This window comes from Nicotiana tomentosiformis, chromosome 5 (assembly GCF_000390325.3).
Source record: "Nicotiana tomentosiformis chromosome 5, ASM39032v3, whole genome shotgun sequence".
NCBI classification, from domain to species: Eukaryota; Viridiplantae; Streptophyta; class Magnoliopsida; order Solanales; family Solanaceae; genus Nicotiana; species Nicotiana tomentosiformis.
In genome coordinates this window covers 7,716,169-7,736,380 of record NC_090816.1, presented here as the reverse complement: position 1 = coordinate 7,736,380, position 20,212 = coordinate 7,716,169, and the positions used below count along the sequence as shown (strand labels likewise).

The following is a 20,212-nucleotide window of genomic DNA, read 5'->3' as shown; positions in this document are numbered from 1 at the left end:
CTTAATACGAATATTAGTGACTAACTTCACAACTCGAAAGACGCCAAAAAGAACACTGAAAATAAATGATGTCTTGAACTGAGGCATCACATGTACGTATCTGCTACTGGATAGACATTGTTGCATGTAACAATATAGAATCCAAAGAAGAAAAAAGTAGCTAACAATAGAAAGGACAGCAGAAAGTGACAAGTGTCCCTCCACCTGTTCACATTTAAAGCAATTAAGCATGACACGTATAATTGTAATCTCTACCCTTATTATCTATATATATGTTACACCACCTTTGCATTTCTGTCCTTATATAAATTAACGTTAGAAAGAATAAAGTTAAAGTTTCTGGTTTTTTTCTGTCTAATTTTGCAAATCTGTGGAAGGAAAGAGAATTATTTGGTTATCTACAAGAAAAAATGGCTAGGACTGTGGCAAGGAGTGTTGCAGCTCCATTGTTGTTTCTTAACTTAGTAATGTATTTTATTGTTTTAGGTTTTGCTAGTTGGTGTCTTAACAGGTACATTAATGGCCAAACTAATCATCCTAGTAAGTTATCCTCTCTTCTCTTTCTCTTTACACTTTACAAATAGAGTTTTTACAGAAATAGCCACTTGAATTTATTAAGTTACGTACATTATATACGGTTATACACATATTATATATGGTTATACATGTATTACATATGGTTTATATCAATATTATACATGTATTACATATGTTTTATATTTATATTATACGATTATTTTTAGGTTAAGCAATTAGGTGGGTGATTTAGGTTATTTCTTCCAAAAGATATTGACCAGGTTAATTCTTCTTTAAAATATTGGGTCAAGCTGTTTACTATTGTGAGAAGTTTATTTATTGTTTTTTTTCTAGATGCATGCGTCGATATTTATGTAAGTACAGCAAAATTGAACTTTATAATATATGAAACCTAAAATGAAGGCAAATAAAAAAAAATGATGTCCACACAGTGCTTCAATTTATAGTCCACAATTTGACGGTTGATTTACCGGTATTTTTTACTGTTGATTGTAATTTTGCTTTTCAAAAAAAGAAGATAACAGGAGGGAGTGTCTCACTCTGGTTTTTCCTAAGCATAGAAATTAAAGGACACTTTTTTTATTTAAAAGGAATAGTGGCGAAGTCACATGGTAACAAGGGTGGTTGTCGAAAAATTATATTGTGTATATAGTTAAAATATAATATTGAATACCCGGAAATTTTTTTTAGAAAAATTTCTAACTTCGCCACTGAATATTAATATTATATTTTCTTTATTTTGTAGGTTTTGGTGGAAATGGAGCCACGTTGTTCTTTTTAGTGTTCGCGATACTGGCGGCCGTGTTGGGAATAATATCAAAGTTAATGGGTGGAAATCATCTAAGGGTATGGAGAAATGACAGTCTTGCTGCTGCTGGTTCATCAGCTATTGTTGCATGGGCTGTGACTGCTCTAGCTTTTGGGTAATAAAATTTTTATGCCGACTGTTTTATCTTACTTACGACCGTTTTAATTACTTTATAAGTGATCTGATTGTTTATATATATTTTTTAGTTCGTCTATATATAAATGTAAAAAATGGAATTCTTGTATAATTTCGCATGTGAGGGCCTTCTCCAAACCCCGCTTGTGTCTATATACACTAGCCTCCCCATATACCAATATTTGTAGGATTTGTTGTAGTTGTTGTTGTCGTCTTCGTATAAATGTAAAATATTACATTTTTGTAGGTTGGCATGCAAAGAGATAAATATAGGAGGATGGAGAGGATGGAGGCTAAGAGTACTTGAAGGATTTGTGATAGTTCTAGGGTTTACTCAACTGCTCTATGTTCTAATGCTTCATGCCGGATGGTTCAGCAGCCGTTATGGTCCCGGCTACCGGGAAACCGAATATGGTGCCGGCGCACCTGCCGGAGAAAAGGGCGCCGCCACCGCCGGCGTACCTACAACAGGGGTGTAATAAAGCTCGCTAGCTAATCTGTAGTGATAGAATGTAAGCCGAATATCTAGTGTGTCTTTATAGGTCTCCACTAGACTATATGTAAATTTCTAAAGTTCTATAAGCTTTTGGTCTTCTATTGGACTATGTGAATTATGTGTTTTACATTTGTAATTATCTACTCTACGTAGAATTAGGAATGTGCTTTTGGGCATTTGGGTATTCTGTTAAGTTGGATTGGCTTGTAACCATGAATTCGTGATATGTTGTATTTTTGTGGAAGCGGCGTGTCTCAATTATAATTTAGAAGAATATTTAGTTTCTTGTGTCTCAATTATAATTTAGAAGAATATTTAGTTTCTTTTGGCACAGTGAACTATAATTTAGAAGAATATTCAGTTTCTTCAAGAAGTCAAGTTGTAATCCTCGATGAGATAAATGCATTAGCCGTAAAAAATTTGATGGCATACCTTTCGGGGTCCTCCAGTAGTTTGGAGGGTGGTTATCCATGGATGATCTGGGATCGAATTTTTTTCAATGTCTTATTAAGCTCGTCGCACAGGGCTTGTTTAGTGCGATTTACATCTCCTGTGTGGTTTGCAGGTTATTATATAGAGAGAGGTTTATCCAGTGCGTACAAAGTGTTCACCACAGAGTGCTCACCCGAAAGTTATTATATAGAGAGAGGTTTATCCAGTGCGTACAAAGTGTTCACCACAGAGTGCTCACCCGAAAGGCAACAAAGTGCTCATCCGAAGGGCAGAAGCTGTGAGTAGAGGCGGTGGGTTTCCCCTCCTATCAAAAAAAGAAAAAAAGTTTGGCATAGACAAATTATAGCAGGCGCGGCAAATTGGACGGGGAGGGTAATCACTAACCCTGGATATGCTTAGGCATCCTGATCCACCTCTGTTTTCATAGGAGGATTTACGTGGAGGGGCATAAGGCATGTGAACCCATGCCTTTCTGAAGTTCCTTAGAAGGGCGACGTAAGGCTAAGCAACCGATGTCAGCGCGATTGCTGTCCGCCAACTGAGGTTCCCTCCGTACGCTAGACTAGATTGTCAGTGCCGTACGAGAAAATCAATGTCGTGATCAATTGAAAGAGAGAGCAGAAAAGAGAATTGAGAATGAAAGAAAGTTTGATTGCATTGAATGAAAGCTATTACAGAAAAACAACACGGTGTCGGGGGGAGAGACACCAGTACAGAGAATTGATTGCTTGCTTAAAAGTTTGATTGCTTGGTCCCCCTTAATAATGCTTAAAAAAAAAATAAACCAAAGTTACATGACTAAACCTATGAAAGTTGAAAAATCACACTTAAAGAAAATGCAGCAAAACTGCTCTATATTTACAATGAAAAGGATTTAGTCTTCTATAAAGCAGAAACAAGTCCGTTGGTAGCAACTTTGTCTTTAGCATCAGGGTCTGCGCACGCGGCATTGTCTACACGCGCGGCACTGTTGGCATCTGCCTGTGGCTGGGCGCTGGCGATGGCTATCGGTGGGGCGACAGAGGCACATGCGCGCTTATCACTTGGAGCTGCCAAGACCACGGGGCCGACCGTGGCGACGGGCGTTGGGAGGCTGGCCAGGACGCCAAGGGGCGCATCCAAGGGGTCATGGGGCATGGTTGGAAAGCCGCCCATGACATTCTCCCCCACCTGAGTTGGCGACGTTCTCGACGCCTTCCTTGCAAGGTAATCATCAATCAGGCTCTTGTAGGCTTTGAGGTTTGTTCCCCTCTCCCAAGTATTCTCCTCTGCATCACATCCCTGCCATTTCACCAAGAACTCCTGATGATCTTTTCTTGAGGCGTGAATCACTCGATCGTCCAGAATAGCTTCAGCACGCCTTTTTTCGGTTGAATTGGGACCTCGAATACTTGGTATTGTGAGTTGGCTTCGTGAAGGATCCTCCATATCTTCCCGAAAAGGTTTCAGGAGATTGACATGGATAACATGATGGATTTTCCACCAAGCTGGGGTATCCATCCGGTATGCAACTTTCCCAATGCGCCTTTCAATGGACAAGGGTTCAATATATTTTTGTAATAGGCGAGGGTCATGGATCCCTGCAAACAAGTGCCGCTTTGGGATTTTGACCATCACTCTGTCTCCCACCTGGTATTCAACAAAGCGGCGATTCTGATCAGCATGCCTCTTCATCCGCTTTTGGGTTTTGACAAGATAGCTCTGTACTATCTCCAAATTTTGCTTCCATTCTTTTGAGAAGCTAGCAGCACGAGGAGATTTTGACATGTTTGGTGCGTTCACTGTGTGTGGGAGTAGCGGTTGCTGTCCGGTAACAATTTCAAAAGCGCTTTTGTTGGTACTTGAGCTCTTTTGTGAATTGAAACACAGTTGAGCAGCATCCAGAAGCTTTACCCAGTTCTTCTGCGATCCGGTCATAAAGTGTCGGAGATATTCCTCTAGCATGCCATTGAATCGCTCCGTCTGGCCATCAGATTGTGGATGAAAACTTGAGCTATGACTCAATTTTGACCCGAGACACTTAAAGAGTTGGGTCCAAAAATTGCTAGTGAAGCGTGAGTCGCGATCACTAACAATGTCTTTAGGTAGGCCCCAATATTTGACGACATGAGAGAAGAATAGTCGAGTTGTATCTTGTGCTGATATATATTGTGAGGCTGCTATAAAGGTAGCATACTTGGAAAATCGATCCACCATAACCAAGATAGTTGTGAGATCTCCGACCTTGGGCAAGCCGGTGATGAAGTCCAGGGAAACGCTTTCCCAAGGTCTTTTTGGGACAGCTAGTGGTTCCAAGAGCCCTGCCTGCGTCAAGCGGTCTGACTTATCCTTTTGGCATACTAGACAAGTCTTCACATACTGAGCGACATCATCGACCATTTGAGGCCAATAATATGCACGGCGAAGCAATTCCATGGTGCGTTCCTCGCCGGGATGACCGACCCACAAAGTATCATGGCATTCCGCCAGAAGAGCCCGTCGCAGATCTCCTCCTTTAGGAACATAAAGTCGGTTCCCTTTCAGTTTCAGGAAACCATCTTCGGTGTAGAACTGGCGAGTCTTGCCCTGTCCTGCCAAATCAACCAAATACTGTGCAGCAGGATCCTTGATGAGTAGATCATGTATCTGGTCTTTTATGGTGGTGGTTACTTCGCTTCCCTTTAGGGCGGCGAGTACACACACCGATGCTAGGTCAGCTCTCCGACTGAGTGCATCAGCAACATGATTGGTCTTTCCACTTCGGTACTCCAGGTTGAAGTGAAATTCCGCTAGGAGTTCCTGCCACCTAGCCTGTCAACCATTCAACTTTGGCTGAGTCATGAAATGACTAACGGCTGTGTTTTCTGTCTTGACCACGAATGAGGCTCCCAGTAGATAATGCCTCCAAAGGCGTAAGCAATGAACGACAGACAATAATTCTTTCTCATGGGCGGCATAGCGCCGCTCTGCATCCTTCAGTTTCCGGCTCTCGTACGCTATGGGATGCCCTTCTTGTAGCAATACTCCACCAAGTGCATAGTCGGAGGAATCCGTTTGCATTTCGAATGGCTTGGCCAAGTCAGGGAGGGCCAAGACTGGGCTACTAGACATAGCCATTTTCAATGCGTCGAAGGCCTCTGCCCGCTTGGGGGCCCAATCCTACGGGGTGGCCTTCTTGAGAAGTTCTGTTAGCGGCACTGCAATGAGGGAGTAACTTTTCACAAAACGCCGATAGAAGTTGCATAGGCCAAGGAACGACCTCAAGGCATGGATATCCTTAGGAGGCGGCCATTCTGTAATGGCCTGAATCTTCTGCTGGTCCATCTTGATCCGCCCTTCCTCGATGACATGTCCGAGGAAGTCAATTTGTTTCTGAGCAAAGGAGCACTTGGGTAGCTTCGCATATAATTCGTGCTCCCGCAATCGGGCTAGGACCTTCCGCAAATGCTCCAGGTGTTCTTCCAGTGTCTGACTATATACCACAATGTCATCCAAATAAACCACGACGAATTCATCAATGTATTCTCGGAAGACTTGGTTCATCAAGGTGCAAAATGTGGCTGGCGCGTTAGTCAGGCCAAAGGGCATAACCAGGAAGTCGTACGACCCATATCTTGTCACACAGGTCGTCTTGTGCTCATCACCATCGGCAATCCGAACTTGCCAATAACCTGTCCTCAGGTCTATTTTGGTGAATACCGTCGCACCACCCAGTCTATCAAACAAGTCTGCCATTAGCGGAATAGGGTACTTGTTTTTCACGGTGATTTTGTTTAGAGCCCGGTAATCCACGCAGAGTCGTAAACTACCATCATGTTTCTTTTGGAATAGCACAGGGGACCCGTATGGGGACTTGGAGGGCACAATGATCCCTGTGTCTAGCATTTCCGTCAATTGTCTCCGAAGCTCGGTGAGTTCGGGTTGTGACATTCTGTACGGCGCCCGGGCAGGTGGCTTCGCACCTGGCACCAACTCAATCTCATGGTCCACAGTTCGCCTAGGCGAAAGACACTTTGGCATGTCTTGTGGCATGATGTCTTCAAATTCCAGAAGCAACTCCTTCATGGGTGCAGGAATGGGACCCGAGGAGCGTTCTATATCTTCCATGCAGAGGGTAGCCAGGAACGTGGGTTCATGTCTTTTTACCCCCTTCTTCAACTGCAAGGCCGAGATGTTCTCAGCTGCCATCTTCATGGGAATGCACGGAATAATGCAGGGCTTAGCTCCATTTTCTCCCATCATCAGTAGCAAGTCTGCATACGGTGCGGGCATGGTATTGGTCTGTCTCAGGAATTCCAACCCCACTATCAACTCGAAGTCATCTATGATCACCACGCGCAGGTTGAACTTTCCTTCATAAGGGCCAAGTTTCACAGGTACATCTTTGGCTATTCCACCCACCGGCTGAGGTGGTGAGTTGATAGCCTTGACACGACGTTTGCCCTTTCCTACAACTAGGCCAAGGCGCTCCACCTGAGTCGAGGCTAAGTAGTTGTGGGTAGCACCCGTGTCTATCATCGCTCGAATGGGCTTGCCATTTACCTTCATGTCAACGAACACTAAGGTCCTCTCTTGATGAGGAGGAGTCCTCTCGTTCGCCTTCTTTTTCCCTTTCTTGGCGATTGGACATGGGTCCTTCTTCTTACGGATACCAGCACTGGTTCCTGCTAGGGGCTCAGAAATAGAGCCAACAATGGCATTGAATGCACCAACTAGTTCAGTCTGGTCCGCATCATCGGCATCGTCATCCGTCCCATCCTCAAAAGCTTGATAGGCGTTCATCTGTGCATGTAGGCATTCATTATTCCAATGTGGTCCGCCGCAATGATGGCATCCTGAGGGGGGTTTCCTCCCCCCGATCATTGTTGTTAGATGCAACTCTAGTACTGCTTGAGGAGGGAGCCTTAGATTTGGTTGCACTCCGGTATCCTCCACTTCTGCTAGGGCCACCAGTGTTCGGCTGGCCTCCTTTGTATCCTCCTCGGACAGGCTGTTGAGGCCTGTCCTTCCGGGCTTCCACCTGATAATCCCCAAGGCACTCTACTGCTTGGATTGCCTTAGGTAACGTGTCTACCCTTTGTTTTTGCAACTCCATGCGGGCATAAGTTTTCAACCCTTCCAGGAAGGTGAAGAGTTTGTCTTTGTCCCCCATGTCGCGGATGTTCAGCATGAGCTCAGAGAATTCCTGCACGTAATCCCGCACTGATTTGGACTGACGGAGCTCCCGTAACTTTCTCCTAGCATTGTACTCAACATTTTCGGGGAAGAACTGTAGGCGTATGGCTGCCTTCAATTCTGCCCATGTCTCGAGGGCATCTTCACCAGCCTTGATGGCTTCGTATTTCACTAGCCACCAGAGTTTGGCATCACCCTGAAGGTACATGGCAGCAGTTGCTGCCTTCTTAGCTTCTTCTAGGCCCCCCACGACATCGAAGTACTGTTCGATGTCAAAGATGAAGTTTTCCACTTCTTTGGCATTCCGAGCTCCACTATATGGCTTTGGCTCAGGAATTTTCAGTTTTTGGGCCACAGGGGCGAGGTTCACAATACCCCCGATTTGGTTTCCACCTCCTCGAAGCAGGCCTTGTAAAGCAGCATTGACAACGTTGAGCTTGCCTGTCAAGTTGTCTATAGTTTGTTGCATGACAGTCACTCTGTCTTCCTCTTGTGCTCTGTTGGCTAAATCCTCGGTGCGCTCCTGTTGGAGGACCTCAAATTTACCAAATATTTCAGCTGCCTCTGTGGCTGCCATTTACCGGTCTCCTTCAGAGTCGCGACTGATGTTTTCTATGTCAACTTCGGCCTGGATCAGTCTGCGGTCCAGGTCGTCCAACCTTTGTACTAGGCTGGTCTTTAGGTCAGGCACCATTTCCACGATGGGCCGTAATGCGTCAACCGTTCCCTCAAGGGTTGCGATGCGATCCCCATAATTCACCATGGTTAGAAATGGTGGTAATTGCAATGTAATCCCTCGTCCGATGTCGAGCCTAGGCTCTGATACCTACTGTTACGCGACGCCTTCCTGAAGTTCCTTGGAAGGGTGACGTAACGCTAAGCAACCGATGTCAGTGCGATTGCTGTCCGCCAACTGAGGTCCTCTCTGTACGCTAGACTAGATTGTCAGTGCCATACGAGAAAATCAATGCCGTGATCAATTGAAAGAGAGAGCAGAAAAGAGAATTGAGAATGAAAGAAAGCTTGATTGCATTGAATGAAAGCTATTACAGAAAAATAACACGGTGTCGGGGGGAAGAGACACCAGTACAGAGAATTGTTTGCTTGCTTGAAAGTTTGATTTCTTGGTCCCCCTTAATAATGCTTAAAAAAAAATAAACCAAAGTTACATGACTAGACCTATGAAAGCTGAAAAATCACACTTAAAGAAAATGCAGCAAAACTACTCTATATTTACAATGAAAAGGACTTAGTCTTCTACAAAGCAGCAGCAAGTCCGTTGGCAGCAACTTTGTCTTTAGCATCAGGGTCTGCGCGCGCGGCATTGTCTGCGCGCGCGGCGCTGTTGGCTTTTGCCTGTGGCTGGGCGCTGGCGATGGCTATCGGTGGGGCGACAGAGGCACATGCGCGCTTGTCACTTGGAGCTGCCGAGACCACGGGGCCGACCGTGGCGACGGGCGTTGGGAGGCTGGCCAGGACGCCACGGGGCGCGTCCAAGGGATCATGGGGCATGGCTGGAAAGCCGCCCATGACATTACACATGCATGGCTTAATCTTTGAGACAAGCATATGACTACTGGCAGGATCAACCAGGTAGCATTCCTCATTGACGTCGGCACCGCATGAGCATGGCCGACCCAAAGGCCACGGCCAAGTCCAAGACGAGCACGACCGTCATTCGTAAGGAGCATTCTTTGGGCAGATAGGAGCCAATGAAGACCCCATGCCCATTGTCATCTCTCGACCGTTTTTCTATTTCTCTTTTTCTTTCTTTCTATTGCTTTTTTTTCCATCTTTTATCTCTCAGCTATTTCTCTTTTTCTTTCTTTTCTGTTCTTTTTTGTTTTCTTTTTCTTTTTTTTTTTTTCTGTTCAAATCTCATACCCTATCTTTCTTTTCTATTTTTTTTTTCATCTTTCATCTCTTAGCCATTTTTCTATTTATCTTTTTCTTTCTTTTCTGTTCAAATCTCATGCCATATCTTTCTTTTCTGTTTCTTTTTTTTCATGCATTCTTCTGTTTTTGGGTTTACCCTTTGATATTTCCTTAAAATAAAATTTCATTTTTATTAGATTCTTATCTGTGTTTTCTTCATTCTCTTTTTTGGTTCAATCATTGAGTTTCAAAAACTCTAAAAAATGGAATTTAAATTTATTTGAATCTTTTCAATTTCAAGTTCCCTCTTTTTTCATTTACCACTCTCTTTTTGATTAGTTATTTAACTTTAATATAAAAACAACAATATATCCAATATTATCCCACACCGTAAGGTTTGGGGAGGGTAGTGTGTACGTAGACCTTACCCCTATCTAGTGAGGATAGAGAGGTTGTTTCCAAGGCTGTATTTTAATATATCGAGCTTAGTATTTGTAACTATAAATAACAATGTTATCATTGATAGTTCTCCAAGGTAAGAAAATTATTTATTGATATTTGTCTATGGAATGATAAGTTTTTTTAATAACAATATTGATTGTTCTTTACTTGTCAAGTTGTTGTCAGCTCATGGTAAAATTTTAGAGGACCAAATCAAACAGTGGTCGTGTAGTGGTGTACCCCTTCTGAAATCCTGAATCCGCCACCGTCTGTTTTATGGGCTAAATAAGAACATGCAGTTTCTCTTTAATAATGAAAAAGTTCTACTATTTGTTGTAATCACAAACTGTGTGTGGCTAATAAGCATATCTTTCTCTCAAATACAAATGCCAAGAAAGGGATTCCTTGAATAAAATGAAAAAATGCCCGATTCGACGTGGCCGATTGGAAAGAGATTCACATAGAGATCTATGTTTCTCTTTAATAATGAAAAAAAATCTACTATTTGATGTAATCACAAACTGTGTGTGGCTAGTTTCTAGCTTTTCGGGTCCATAGACCTGACAGTGACAAGTTATTCGAATTTGGTAAATGACATTGTCTTTCCTTCTCCTCATTGCTGATAGATTATATTGTCTTTCTTTCTCCTTACATTGTCTTTCTCTGCCCCTCATTCCGGAAACGAAACTAGCTTTGGCGACTAAAAGATTTGGAAGTTTGGCATTTTATAGGAGTTGGGTTAATAGTTTTATTGTAGATAAAGTATCAAATATATTGGGGGCGTACGTCCAACTAGCTAGTAGACCTAGTAATAGTATATCTTAATTTTGAAAGGCAATGTGGTCAAAGTAAAAGAATATACAAACTGAACTCTCCCATGCATATTAATCAAAAGATACCAACTCTCCAACGCATACTCTCCAATAAGCCTTAAACATTTTCAATCAAATTCATATACGCAAAAAAATTAGCTCTTTTTCGTACTTGTCGCTTATATTATGGTACTTTTACCAGATATAAAGTCTTTACTTCACATTGTAATAATATTATTTATACTTGTAATGATTAATTCAAATTAATAAGATATTAATCATGTGTTCACAATATATTACCTTGGATCTTCGTGTAAGAAATTTATTTACTAATATGAACATTTAAGTAAGTTTAATTCAAGTCCTAAAATATTTCTTCTATTGAAAGAAAGGAAGAAAGCATCAAACAGGAAAACAAAAGAAAGAGAGTCTCGGGTGTTTCTTTAGCGCCGAAGATCGTGTTTCATCTAATTTTTGACATACAATTTCTTGGGTTTCAGCAATACACTCCAGCTAGTTACATGTATTTATTTCTCTTTTAAGACAATGGAATTTTATATACATAATTCTAATAGCGTTGAGTAGATATAATTTTGGAATTGGATTAAGAATTTGAAAGACAAAGTTAAAGAGAATTGGAAAAAATTCATGAGACTTTTTCGTGAATTAATTGGGTATATCATATGAATAGGTTGTATTTAATTTTGAAGTATTCTCAACTACCAGTAGCGTGAGTAAGTATAAATCGACGAATTACGAGTTAAACATGAAATCCAAGGGTTAGGTATTCTAAATTAGCTATGAATTAGCTAAAACAAGAAAATTAACACGAGATCGATATTATGTAATTATAGATTGATTGGAAAAAGTTGTACGAATTGCTCGAGGTGAAGCATTTGGTATTTCGGTACGAGTACTGTGAGTAGTAACCTTACCGCAATTTGTGTTTTCATAACTTGCATGATTTACACATTATTTTTAATATGAATATGTTACCGATTATTTTGAGTTGCATATGGGACAAGTCTTTTATTTGATATGATACCGAAATAGTTATTTGAGATGATTACCGTTGTTTTTAAATATTCTTGTTGTCACTAGATATATTTTACCGTTACTTGAATTTACGGTTATCGAAATAAAATTTCATGATTTGATAAGAACCGAAATGCCCTATATTATTTTAAAATATTTTCTTATGAGTATATATGGATTACAGAGGCAAGTATAAATGGGAGTTGACTTTGAAGGATCTCGTAGCTAACGACGGGTTCGTTAGACCTGGTGCACCTTGTAATTACTGATTACCGTTACAGCCCTCGCTAGTGGAAAGTTAGAACTAGCATACCGTTACTGATTTTCCTCGAGTAGGGACTACCGTTATATTTGACTTCTTGCGAAGAAGTCCACAGTTATACCGATTACATGATTCGTTCATTGAAACCTCCCAAATATGAATATTGATATTATACAGTGATTACCGAGCTTATTACTGAATTGTTAATTGTATTATACTACAAGAAAAACATGATGAGACTGAAAATTATTTATTGTTTCTGAAAGGGCATTTTTTATGATATTTTTTGTTTAATATACTAGCATGTTTTCTGACCTGTCCCCAATAAAAACAGTTGTGGTTAAGTGTTATTACTCACTGAGCTAGCGACTCATTCCCCGCTAATTTATTTTACAGAGACAACAGTTGACGCAGGGGGGAATTTTGTTAAAGTTCTTGGTGAGCCTCGCACGTGTTCGCGTGGGCGGAGATTCTATTTATGGTTATGGTCTTTTCTTTGAACTCTTAGAGTCACTCCATAGTCATTCTTTTAGTGTCTTGAGTATTCTTTTGTTATTATAAACTTATGTTGAGTATCGCCCATTCTTATCAAAGTTGGAGATAAAGTAGTATTTCTAGTTGTTAGTGGGTGGACTATAAATGGTAGATATTTATTTTGGTTAATTGATAAAATTATTGTCATTTTGAATTGATATTAGGATGTTTGGTTGTTGATTTGAGACAGGAAAATTTTTGGGATAGTCCAAAATAGGAAAAACTCTGTCCGATTTTCTGTAAAATACCGATGAGGCTTACTTGGGGGCACTTGCTCCTAAGTGCCAGTCATGATCCTAAATTGGTCCGTGATAAAGTTGGTACCAGAGCTTAGGCTTTAAGTCCCGAGTCATGGAGCAATGTTTAATAGAGTCTTGTTCATGGGTATGCAGGCGCCCATACTTATGATCTTGAGGTTACTGAATATCTAGGAATGTTTTCCCTTCTTTCATTCTTTGATTGTGCGTTGAGATAACTTGAGATTGACTTTGGAGTATTTCTTTCGCAGATGGCTAGGACACACACACCTTCATCTGCTGGACGTGGTACTACCCGGGGTAGCGGTCAAGTTGGGGTTTATCAAACTAGAAGACAGGCTACTCCTCAACCTGAAGTTGGGAACATGGGTCAACCCCAAGCTACTATACCATATCAAGTGCAAGAACAGGGGGTTCAGGACGCTCCATCACCAGTGCCAACTGTTGTACCTACTGTTGCCTTACCTGCAGACGCAGTGGCAAGGTTATTGAATGTGTTAGAGGCATTGGTGCCTACTCAGGGTAGAAGTTCAGCTCCTCAGGCTACTTTACAGACACAAGCACCTGCACAGACTTAGACTTTCGGGAATAAGGAAGTATCCCTACAAGAGTTCCTGAAATTGAAATCACCAAAATTCATAGGTTCTGATAATTCAGCAGATCCTTAAAGTTTCTTGGATGGGACACTCAAGGCATTACATGCTCTAGGATGTTCTAGTGAGAGAGTCGTGGAGCTTGCATCATACAAACTAGAGGATATGGCTAATACATGGTATGAAATTGTGTTGCTAGGAAGGTCAGCAGGAGCAACACCATTGACATGGGATGAGTTCACTAAGTTGTTCATGAATCATTTTCTTCTAGATAGCCTGATGCAAAAATATGCTAGAGACTTTGAGAGATTAGTTCAGACTCTACAGATGGATGTGTCAACATATAACACCAAGTTTTGTAAGGTAGCTAGATATGCTCCTTACTTAGTGCCTACGGAAGAAGCTCGAGTTCAGAGGTTTGTTGATGGATTGGTTGGTCGTCTATACACTGTAGTAGCCCCACAGATGAAGACTTTATCCTACTCTGATGCAGTCGACCTTACTAGAAAAATTGAAAACAAGGGACGTGATGAGCGTGCAACTAGTGATTTACATAAGAAGGCCAAAACATGAGGGTCTTTCACTGGCGGTTTTAGTGAAAATCGAAGAGCATGAATCAGGGACAACAACAACAGGGTTCTCAGATAGGGACACACCTATCTTCACAGTCCACATACAGACCACATTACAGATAGGGTACTAGGGGACCATCATCATCATCTGGACATCATAATTCTGGGCAGATATATGCCACTACTTCAGTCTGCCAGACCTGTGGTATATCACATTTGGGCCAATGTCGTGTTCTAACTGGAGAGTGCTTTCGGTGTGGACAGTTGGGACATCACTTGAGGGATTGCCCTCAGCCTCCGAGAAATTTCAACCAGGCTTCTATTCAGTTAGCTGCACCTACTCAGACTACTCGTAATACTTCAGGTACTACAGGTACAGGAAATAGAGGTCGAGGTGCTGGCGACCGTGCTACTGTGAATCAAGGACAAGGGAATGTTGGTAGAGGTCAGGCGAGAGTTTTTGCATTTACTAGACATGATGCTCAGGCCTCGAATGTTGTGGTCACGTGTATTCTTTTTGTCTGTTCATTTGATGCACTTGCATTGATTGATCCGGGATCTACTCACTCCTATATGTCCTCGTACTTTGCTTTGAGGTTTAATAGTTAACCTGAGCTATTGAATGATCCGTTTCTAGTTGCTACTCCTGTTGGGGAGTCTCTATTAGCTGAATACGTGTATCGTGCTTGTCATATTTGGGTTGAGGGTAGAGATACTCTAGTTGACCTTATTATACTTGATATGATTGACTTTGACATGCTGATGGGAATGGATTGGTTATCTTCTTGCTATGCTATCGTCGATTGTCATGCAAAGATAGTTAAGTTTGAGATACCAAATGAACCCAGTTTTGTTCTAAAAGGGGGCCAGGTACCAGAGACTTGCAAAGTTGTATCTTTTATGAAAGCTCGGCGACTTCTAAAGAAAGGTTGCTTGGGTCTCTTAGCTATGTAAATGACACAAGAAAGGAAATAATTAGTATAGAAAATATACTAGCTGTGAGAGAATTTTCTGATGTATTTCCTGAGGATTTACCAAGATTGCCTCCAGTACGAGAAATAGACATTGGTATTGATTTGCTACCTGACACACAGCCCATATCGATACCCCCATATCGAATGGCACCAACAGAGTTGAGGGAGCTAAAGCAGTAGTTACAGGATTTGTTAGATAAGGGTTTTATTAGACCTAGTGTATCACCAAGGGGTGCACCAGTACTGTTCTAAAGAAGAAAGACGGATCCCTGAGAATGTGCATTGACTACAGGCAGTTGAACAAGATAACAACACGCAATAAATATCTTTTGCCTCGTATAGACGACATGTTTGATCAATTACAAGGAGCTGCCCACTTTTCAAAGATTGACCTCTGTTCTGGTTATCATCAACTTAGAATCAAAGATGAAGATATTTCTAAGACTGCTTTCAGAGCTCGATACGGGCACTATGAGTTTCTTGTGATGCCTTTCGGACTGACTAATGCTCCAGCTGTTGTAAATGCCTAATTTTGGATCTTTTTTATTTTTATTTTTTATGTTTATTATGTATGTATGTATGTATAGGTCTAAGGTTTGATTATAGTTTAATTAAGAAGTGAATAAAATATTGGGATAAGATGCATTTTAAAATGCAATGGGCCAAAAAATCGGACCAAATTAGTGGCCTAAAGGCACTGATCCGGTCCGGATGAGGCCAGCTAGGGTGATGAGCTAAACGGCATAGTTTCATGGTGAAACTACATCGTTTTGCTTAACGAATCAGAGGTCTAATCTCAATCATTGATCACTCTTTAATCCAACGGCCCTTATCTATCCCCACCCTAGGTATTTAATGCCTAAAATTCCAAAAAGAAATTGCCCTATATCCCTTATTACTAACCCCCTTTCTTCTTCCCCTCTCTCTCTTTCCCTCTCCCACTGCTCCGCCCGTTGCCGCCCGCCGGAATTCACCACCGGTGGCGGAGCACCTCCAAACACCCCCAAATCATCACCAAACACTCCGCTCAACCTCCTTTTTCCAAATCTCCAACCCAAATCCCTTAAAACTAGCTCAAATTCCACAATTTTTAGATCTAAGAAACCCCACACCCCATGTTTTATCTTAAAATCGTGAAGATTGAACCATCTCCTCTACCTAATACCTATATGGATGGATAGAGCTCGGTATGGGCTACCAACTGACACTGGTCTCAACCCCAAATTTTGGCGACTAGATTCCAGTGGGTCGCCGACAGCCGCCCTCACCATCGACCCACCAATACTACTGCATTACTCTTCTTCTGTTTTAGCCTAATTCCGACCCAAGAACACTCATTTCCTTTTGGTATGACACCGAGTTTATTGAATTTGGTGTCTACGGAAATGAAACAAGCGTTCCATGGTCGGGCAACCACTTCTTGGCATCTCCGACGTCTTCTCGTGGCTTGAACAGGTTCAAGCATGCTCCTTAGGTATAATCTTCATCTCTTTACTTAATTTCTGATTTTTGTTTTAGTAGTAATAGGTTAGTTCTTGATTTTAATTTTAGTTCCTAATTTTAATTTTTCTGTTTTGGGTTTGTTGTTGTTAATTAGAGTTTCAAGTTAGATTTATCTAATTAGTTATCTCTATTTAGTTTAGTTGTTTGTTAGACTATTATTAATTAAACATAATCTTTATTTTATTATTTAATCGTTTGCTTAGTTAATCGATTGTTTAGTTGTTGAACGTCGTCGTCCGATTGTTAACGATGCTCGTTCTGTTTTGAGCATTAGTTTGTGAATCCAGTTGTTTGTTCTATGTTTAGTTTGCACAAATCAATTTGTTTTAATCTAGTTAGTATGAGTTTTAGTTCCATTTGAAGTCATGTTTCTGTTTTGTCAATTGTTAGTCGTTTGAGTTTGATTTGGTTCAAAATCAAGTGGTTTGGTGCTGATGGTTAAAATCTGAAGTTTAGGTTATTTTATCATAAAATAGGGTACTAGTACCCTACTTTTTACTAGTAGGGTGGCTGAAATGATATTTTTTTCTTCTTGCTTCTGACATAGCAGCTTTTTAGGCTATCCTTTTACCTTTTGGACAGATTTTAAACAGTGTTTAGCACACAAAGTCAGTCTTTTGGACAGATTTTTAATAAACCAAAATCTGTCCCAAAAAGTGACTTTATTTACCTATTTAAGGGGCTGCTATTTTCTCAGTTCAGGACACACTATCTTACAGATTTTTACAATCTTTTACATTCGGAAAAAAAGAAGACACAACTTAAGAAAAATCATCAGCTCAACATCCAAAAGTAAGCTGAAAAATTGAAAGTTTGTGAGTTCTTTATTTCTTTCCTAAGTCATTAAGCTTTAGGTTTGAGCTTCTGGTTCGTATCGGGTTTAAAAGATTGTTGCTGGTCTGTTGCTGTTGTTGTAGGATTGGTTGACATGTTTCGATAGTGATATACGAAGCCAACTCAATTGTTGTCCTGCTTTCGAATCTACAGTCTAAGTAACGTTTCTAGCTTGTAAAGTAGTTCATTTTCAAAGAAATAGAAGCATGAAGTCCTTACTTGATTTCTGAATATTCTTGCTACTTTCTGGTTAGATCCTTATGCTACTAAAAGAAGTGTTTGTCTCATGTATGAAGAATCGGTGACTTCTTGTAGTGATATGTTGGCATAAATTATTCATTTTAAGTTATTCTAGATCAATGTTGTATGCTTTTAAGTGGATAAAAACTATAATATAATTACTTGCTTATTTTAGGTTCCATGTTGAGTTTGTTTTAGTGTATCGGGCTTCAAAAAGTAAGTATGAATACTGTGTTAGTAAAATAAGTTGGATTCATTAATTAGTATAGTATACGTTGTTTTTTGTAGCTTAACCCAGGTAGAACCTTTTCACCTAGGGGGATCCAGCTCATAGTTCTGGGTAGAAGTACTCTTCGCTCAGGTTGTCTTACATACCTTAACCCAGGTAGAACCTTTTTGCCTAGGGGAATCCAGCTCACAGTTCCGGGTAGAAGTACTTTTCGCCCAGGTTATTTTTCGTAGCTTAACCCAGGCAGAACCATTTAGCCTAGGGGGATCCAGCTCATATTTTCGGGTGGAAGTACTCTTCACCCAAGTTATTTTTCGTAGCTTAACCCAGACAGAACCATTTCGCCTAGGGGGATCCAGCTCATATTTTCGGGTAGAAGTACTTTTCGCCCAGGTTGTTTTTCATTGCTTAACCCAGGTAGAACCTTTTCACTTAGGGGGATCCAGCTTATAGTTTCGGGTAGAAGTACTCTTCGCCCACGTTGTTTTTTGTAGCTTAACCCAGGTAGAACCTTTTCACCTAGGGGGATCCAGCTCATAGTTTCGGGTAGAAGTACTCTTTGCTCAGGTTGTTTTTTGTAGCTTAACCCAGGTAGAACATTTTCACCTAGGGGGATCCAGCTCATAGTTTCGGGTAGAAGTACTCTTCACCCACGTTGTTTTTCGTAGCTTAACCCAGGTAGCACCTTTTTGCCTAGGGGGATCCAGCTCACAGTTCCAGGTAGAAGTACTTTTCGTCCAGGTTGTTTTTCGTTGCTTAACCCAGGTAGAACCTTTTCACCTAGGGGGATCCAGCTTATAGTTTCGGGTAGAAGTACTCTTCGCCCACGTTATTTTTTGTAGCTTAACCCAGGTAGAACCTTTTCACCTAGGGGGATCCAGCTCATATTTCCGGGTAGAAGTACTCTTCGCTCAGGTTGTCTTACATAGCTTAACTCAGGTAGAACCTTTTTGCCTAGGGGGATCCAGCTCACAGTTCCGGGTAGAAGCACTTTTCGCCCAGGTTATTTTTCGTTGCTTAACCCAGGTAGAACTTTTTCGTCTAGGGGGATCCAGCACATAGTTCCGGGTAGAAGTACTCTTCGCTCAGGTTGTTTTTTGTAGCTTAACCCAGGTAGAACCTTTTCACCCTGGGGGATCCAGCTCATAGTTTCGGGTAGAAGTACTCTTCGCCCACGTTGTTTTTCGCAGCTTAACCCAGGTAGCACCTTTTCGCCTAGGGGGATCCAGCTCACAGTTCAGGGTAGAAGTACTCTTCGCTCAGGATGTTTTACGTAGCTTAACTCAGGTAGAACCATTTCACCTAGGGGGATCCAGCTCATAGTTTCGGGTAGAAGTACTTTTCGCTCAGGTTACTTTTCGTAGCTTAACCCAAGTAGACCCTTTTCGCTTAGGGGGATCCAGTTCATAGTTCCGGGTAGAAGTACTCTTCGCTCAGGATGTTTTACGTAGTTTAACCCAGGTAGAATCTTTTTCGCCTAGGGGGATCCAACTTATAGTTCCGTGTAGAAGTACTCTTCGCTCAGGATGTTTTACGTAGTTTAACCCAGGTAGAACCTTTTTCGCCTAGGGGGATCCAGCTTATAGTTCCGGGTAGAAGTACTCTTCGCTCCCGTTGTTTTTCGTAGCTTTTAACCCAGGTAGAACCATTTCGCCTAGGGGGATTCAGCTCATAGTTCCGGGTAGAAGTACTCTTTGCTCAGGTTGCTTTTCGTAGCTTAACCCAGGTATAACCTTTTCGCCTAGGGGGATCCAGTTTATAGTTCCGGGTAGAAGTACTTTTCGCCCATGTTTGCTTAATTTGGTTTAATCCGGGTAGAAGTACTCTTTGTCCAGTCTTATTTTTCATAGTTTAACCCAGGTAGAACTTTTTCGCCAAGGGGATTCAACATTCTTTTTCCCAATAATATAGGGCGTCAACCCTTGGTTACATTTCCTTTTCAGTAATATAGGGCGTCAACCCTTGGTTACATTTTCTTTTCAGTAATACAGGGCGCCAACCCCTGGTTATATTTTCTTTTTAGTAATACATGGCGCCAACCCCTGGTTACATTTGCTTTTCAGTAATACAGGGCGCCAACCCCTGGTTACATTTCCTTCTCAGTTCTACAGGGCACCAATCCCTGGTTATATTTCCTTTTCAGTTATACAAGGCACCAACCCCTGGTTACATTTCCTTTTCAGTATAGGGTACACCAATCCTCGATATCCTTACCAGTATAGGCTACACCAATACCTAGTTGTGTTATCCAACATAGGATAGTTCATTCCCTAGTTGATTTGAATTTAAATTCATGGTACACCACTCCCTGATATCATTGTCAATATAGGGTATCCCATTACCTTGCCACATTTTTCCAACATAAGGTACACCAATACCTAGTTGAGATATTCTTTTGGGATCATGACCTTTTCAGGATACACCGTTCCCGTTTTATTTTTATTTTTGTTCTTTTATTTCTTTCGATA

The 20,212-nt window shown here is 41.3% G+C and overlaps 1 protein-coding gene across 1 annotated transcript; it reads left to right on the top strand.

The window, feature by feature from the left end:
- The first annotated feature begins 300 nt into the window (after positions 1-300).
- Positions 301-2,220, top strand: LOC104097500 (membrane protein PM19L-like). Its single transcript, XM_009604068.4, has 3 exons — positions 301-540; positions 1,283-1,460; positions 1,728-2,220. The coding sequence occupies exons 1-3, from the start codon at positions 411-413 to the stop codon at positions 1,957-1,959; spliced, it is 540 nt and encodes a 179-aa protein (XP_009602363.1). The 5' UTR covers positions 301-410; the 3' UTR covers positions 1,960-2,220.
- Positions 2,221-20,212: the final 17,992 nt, after the last annotated feature.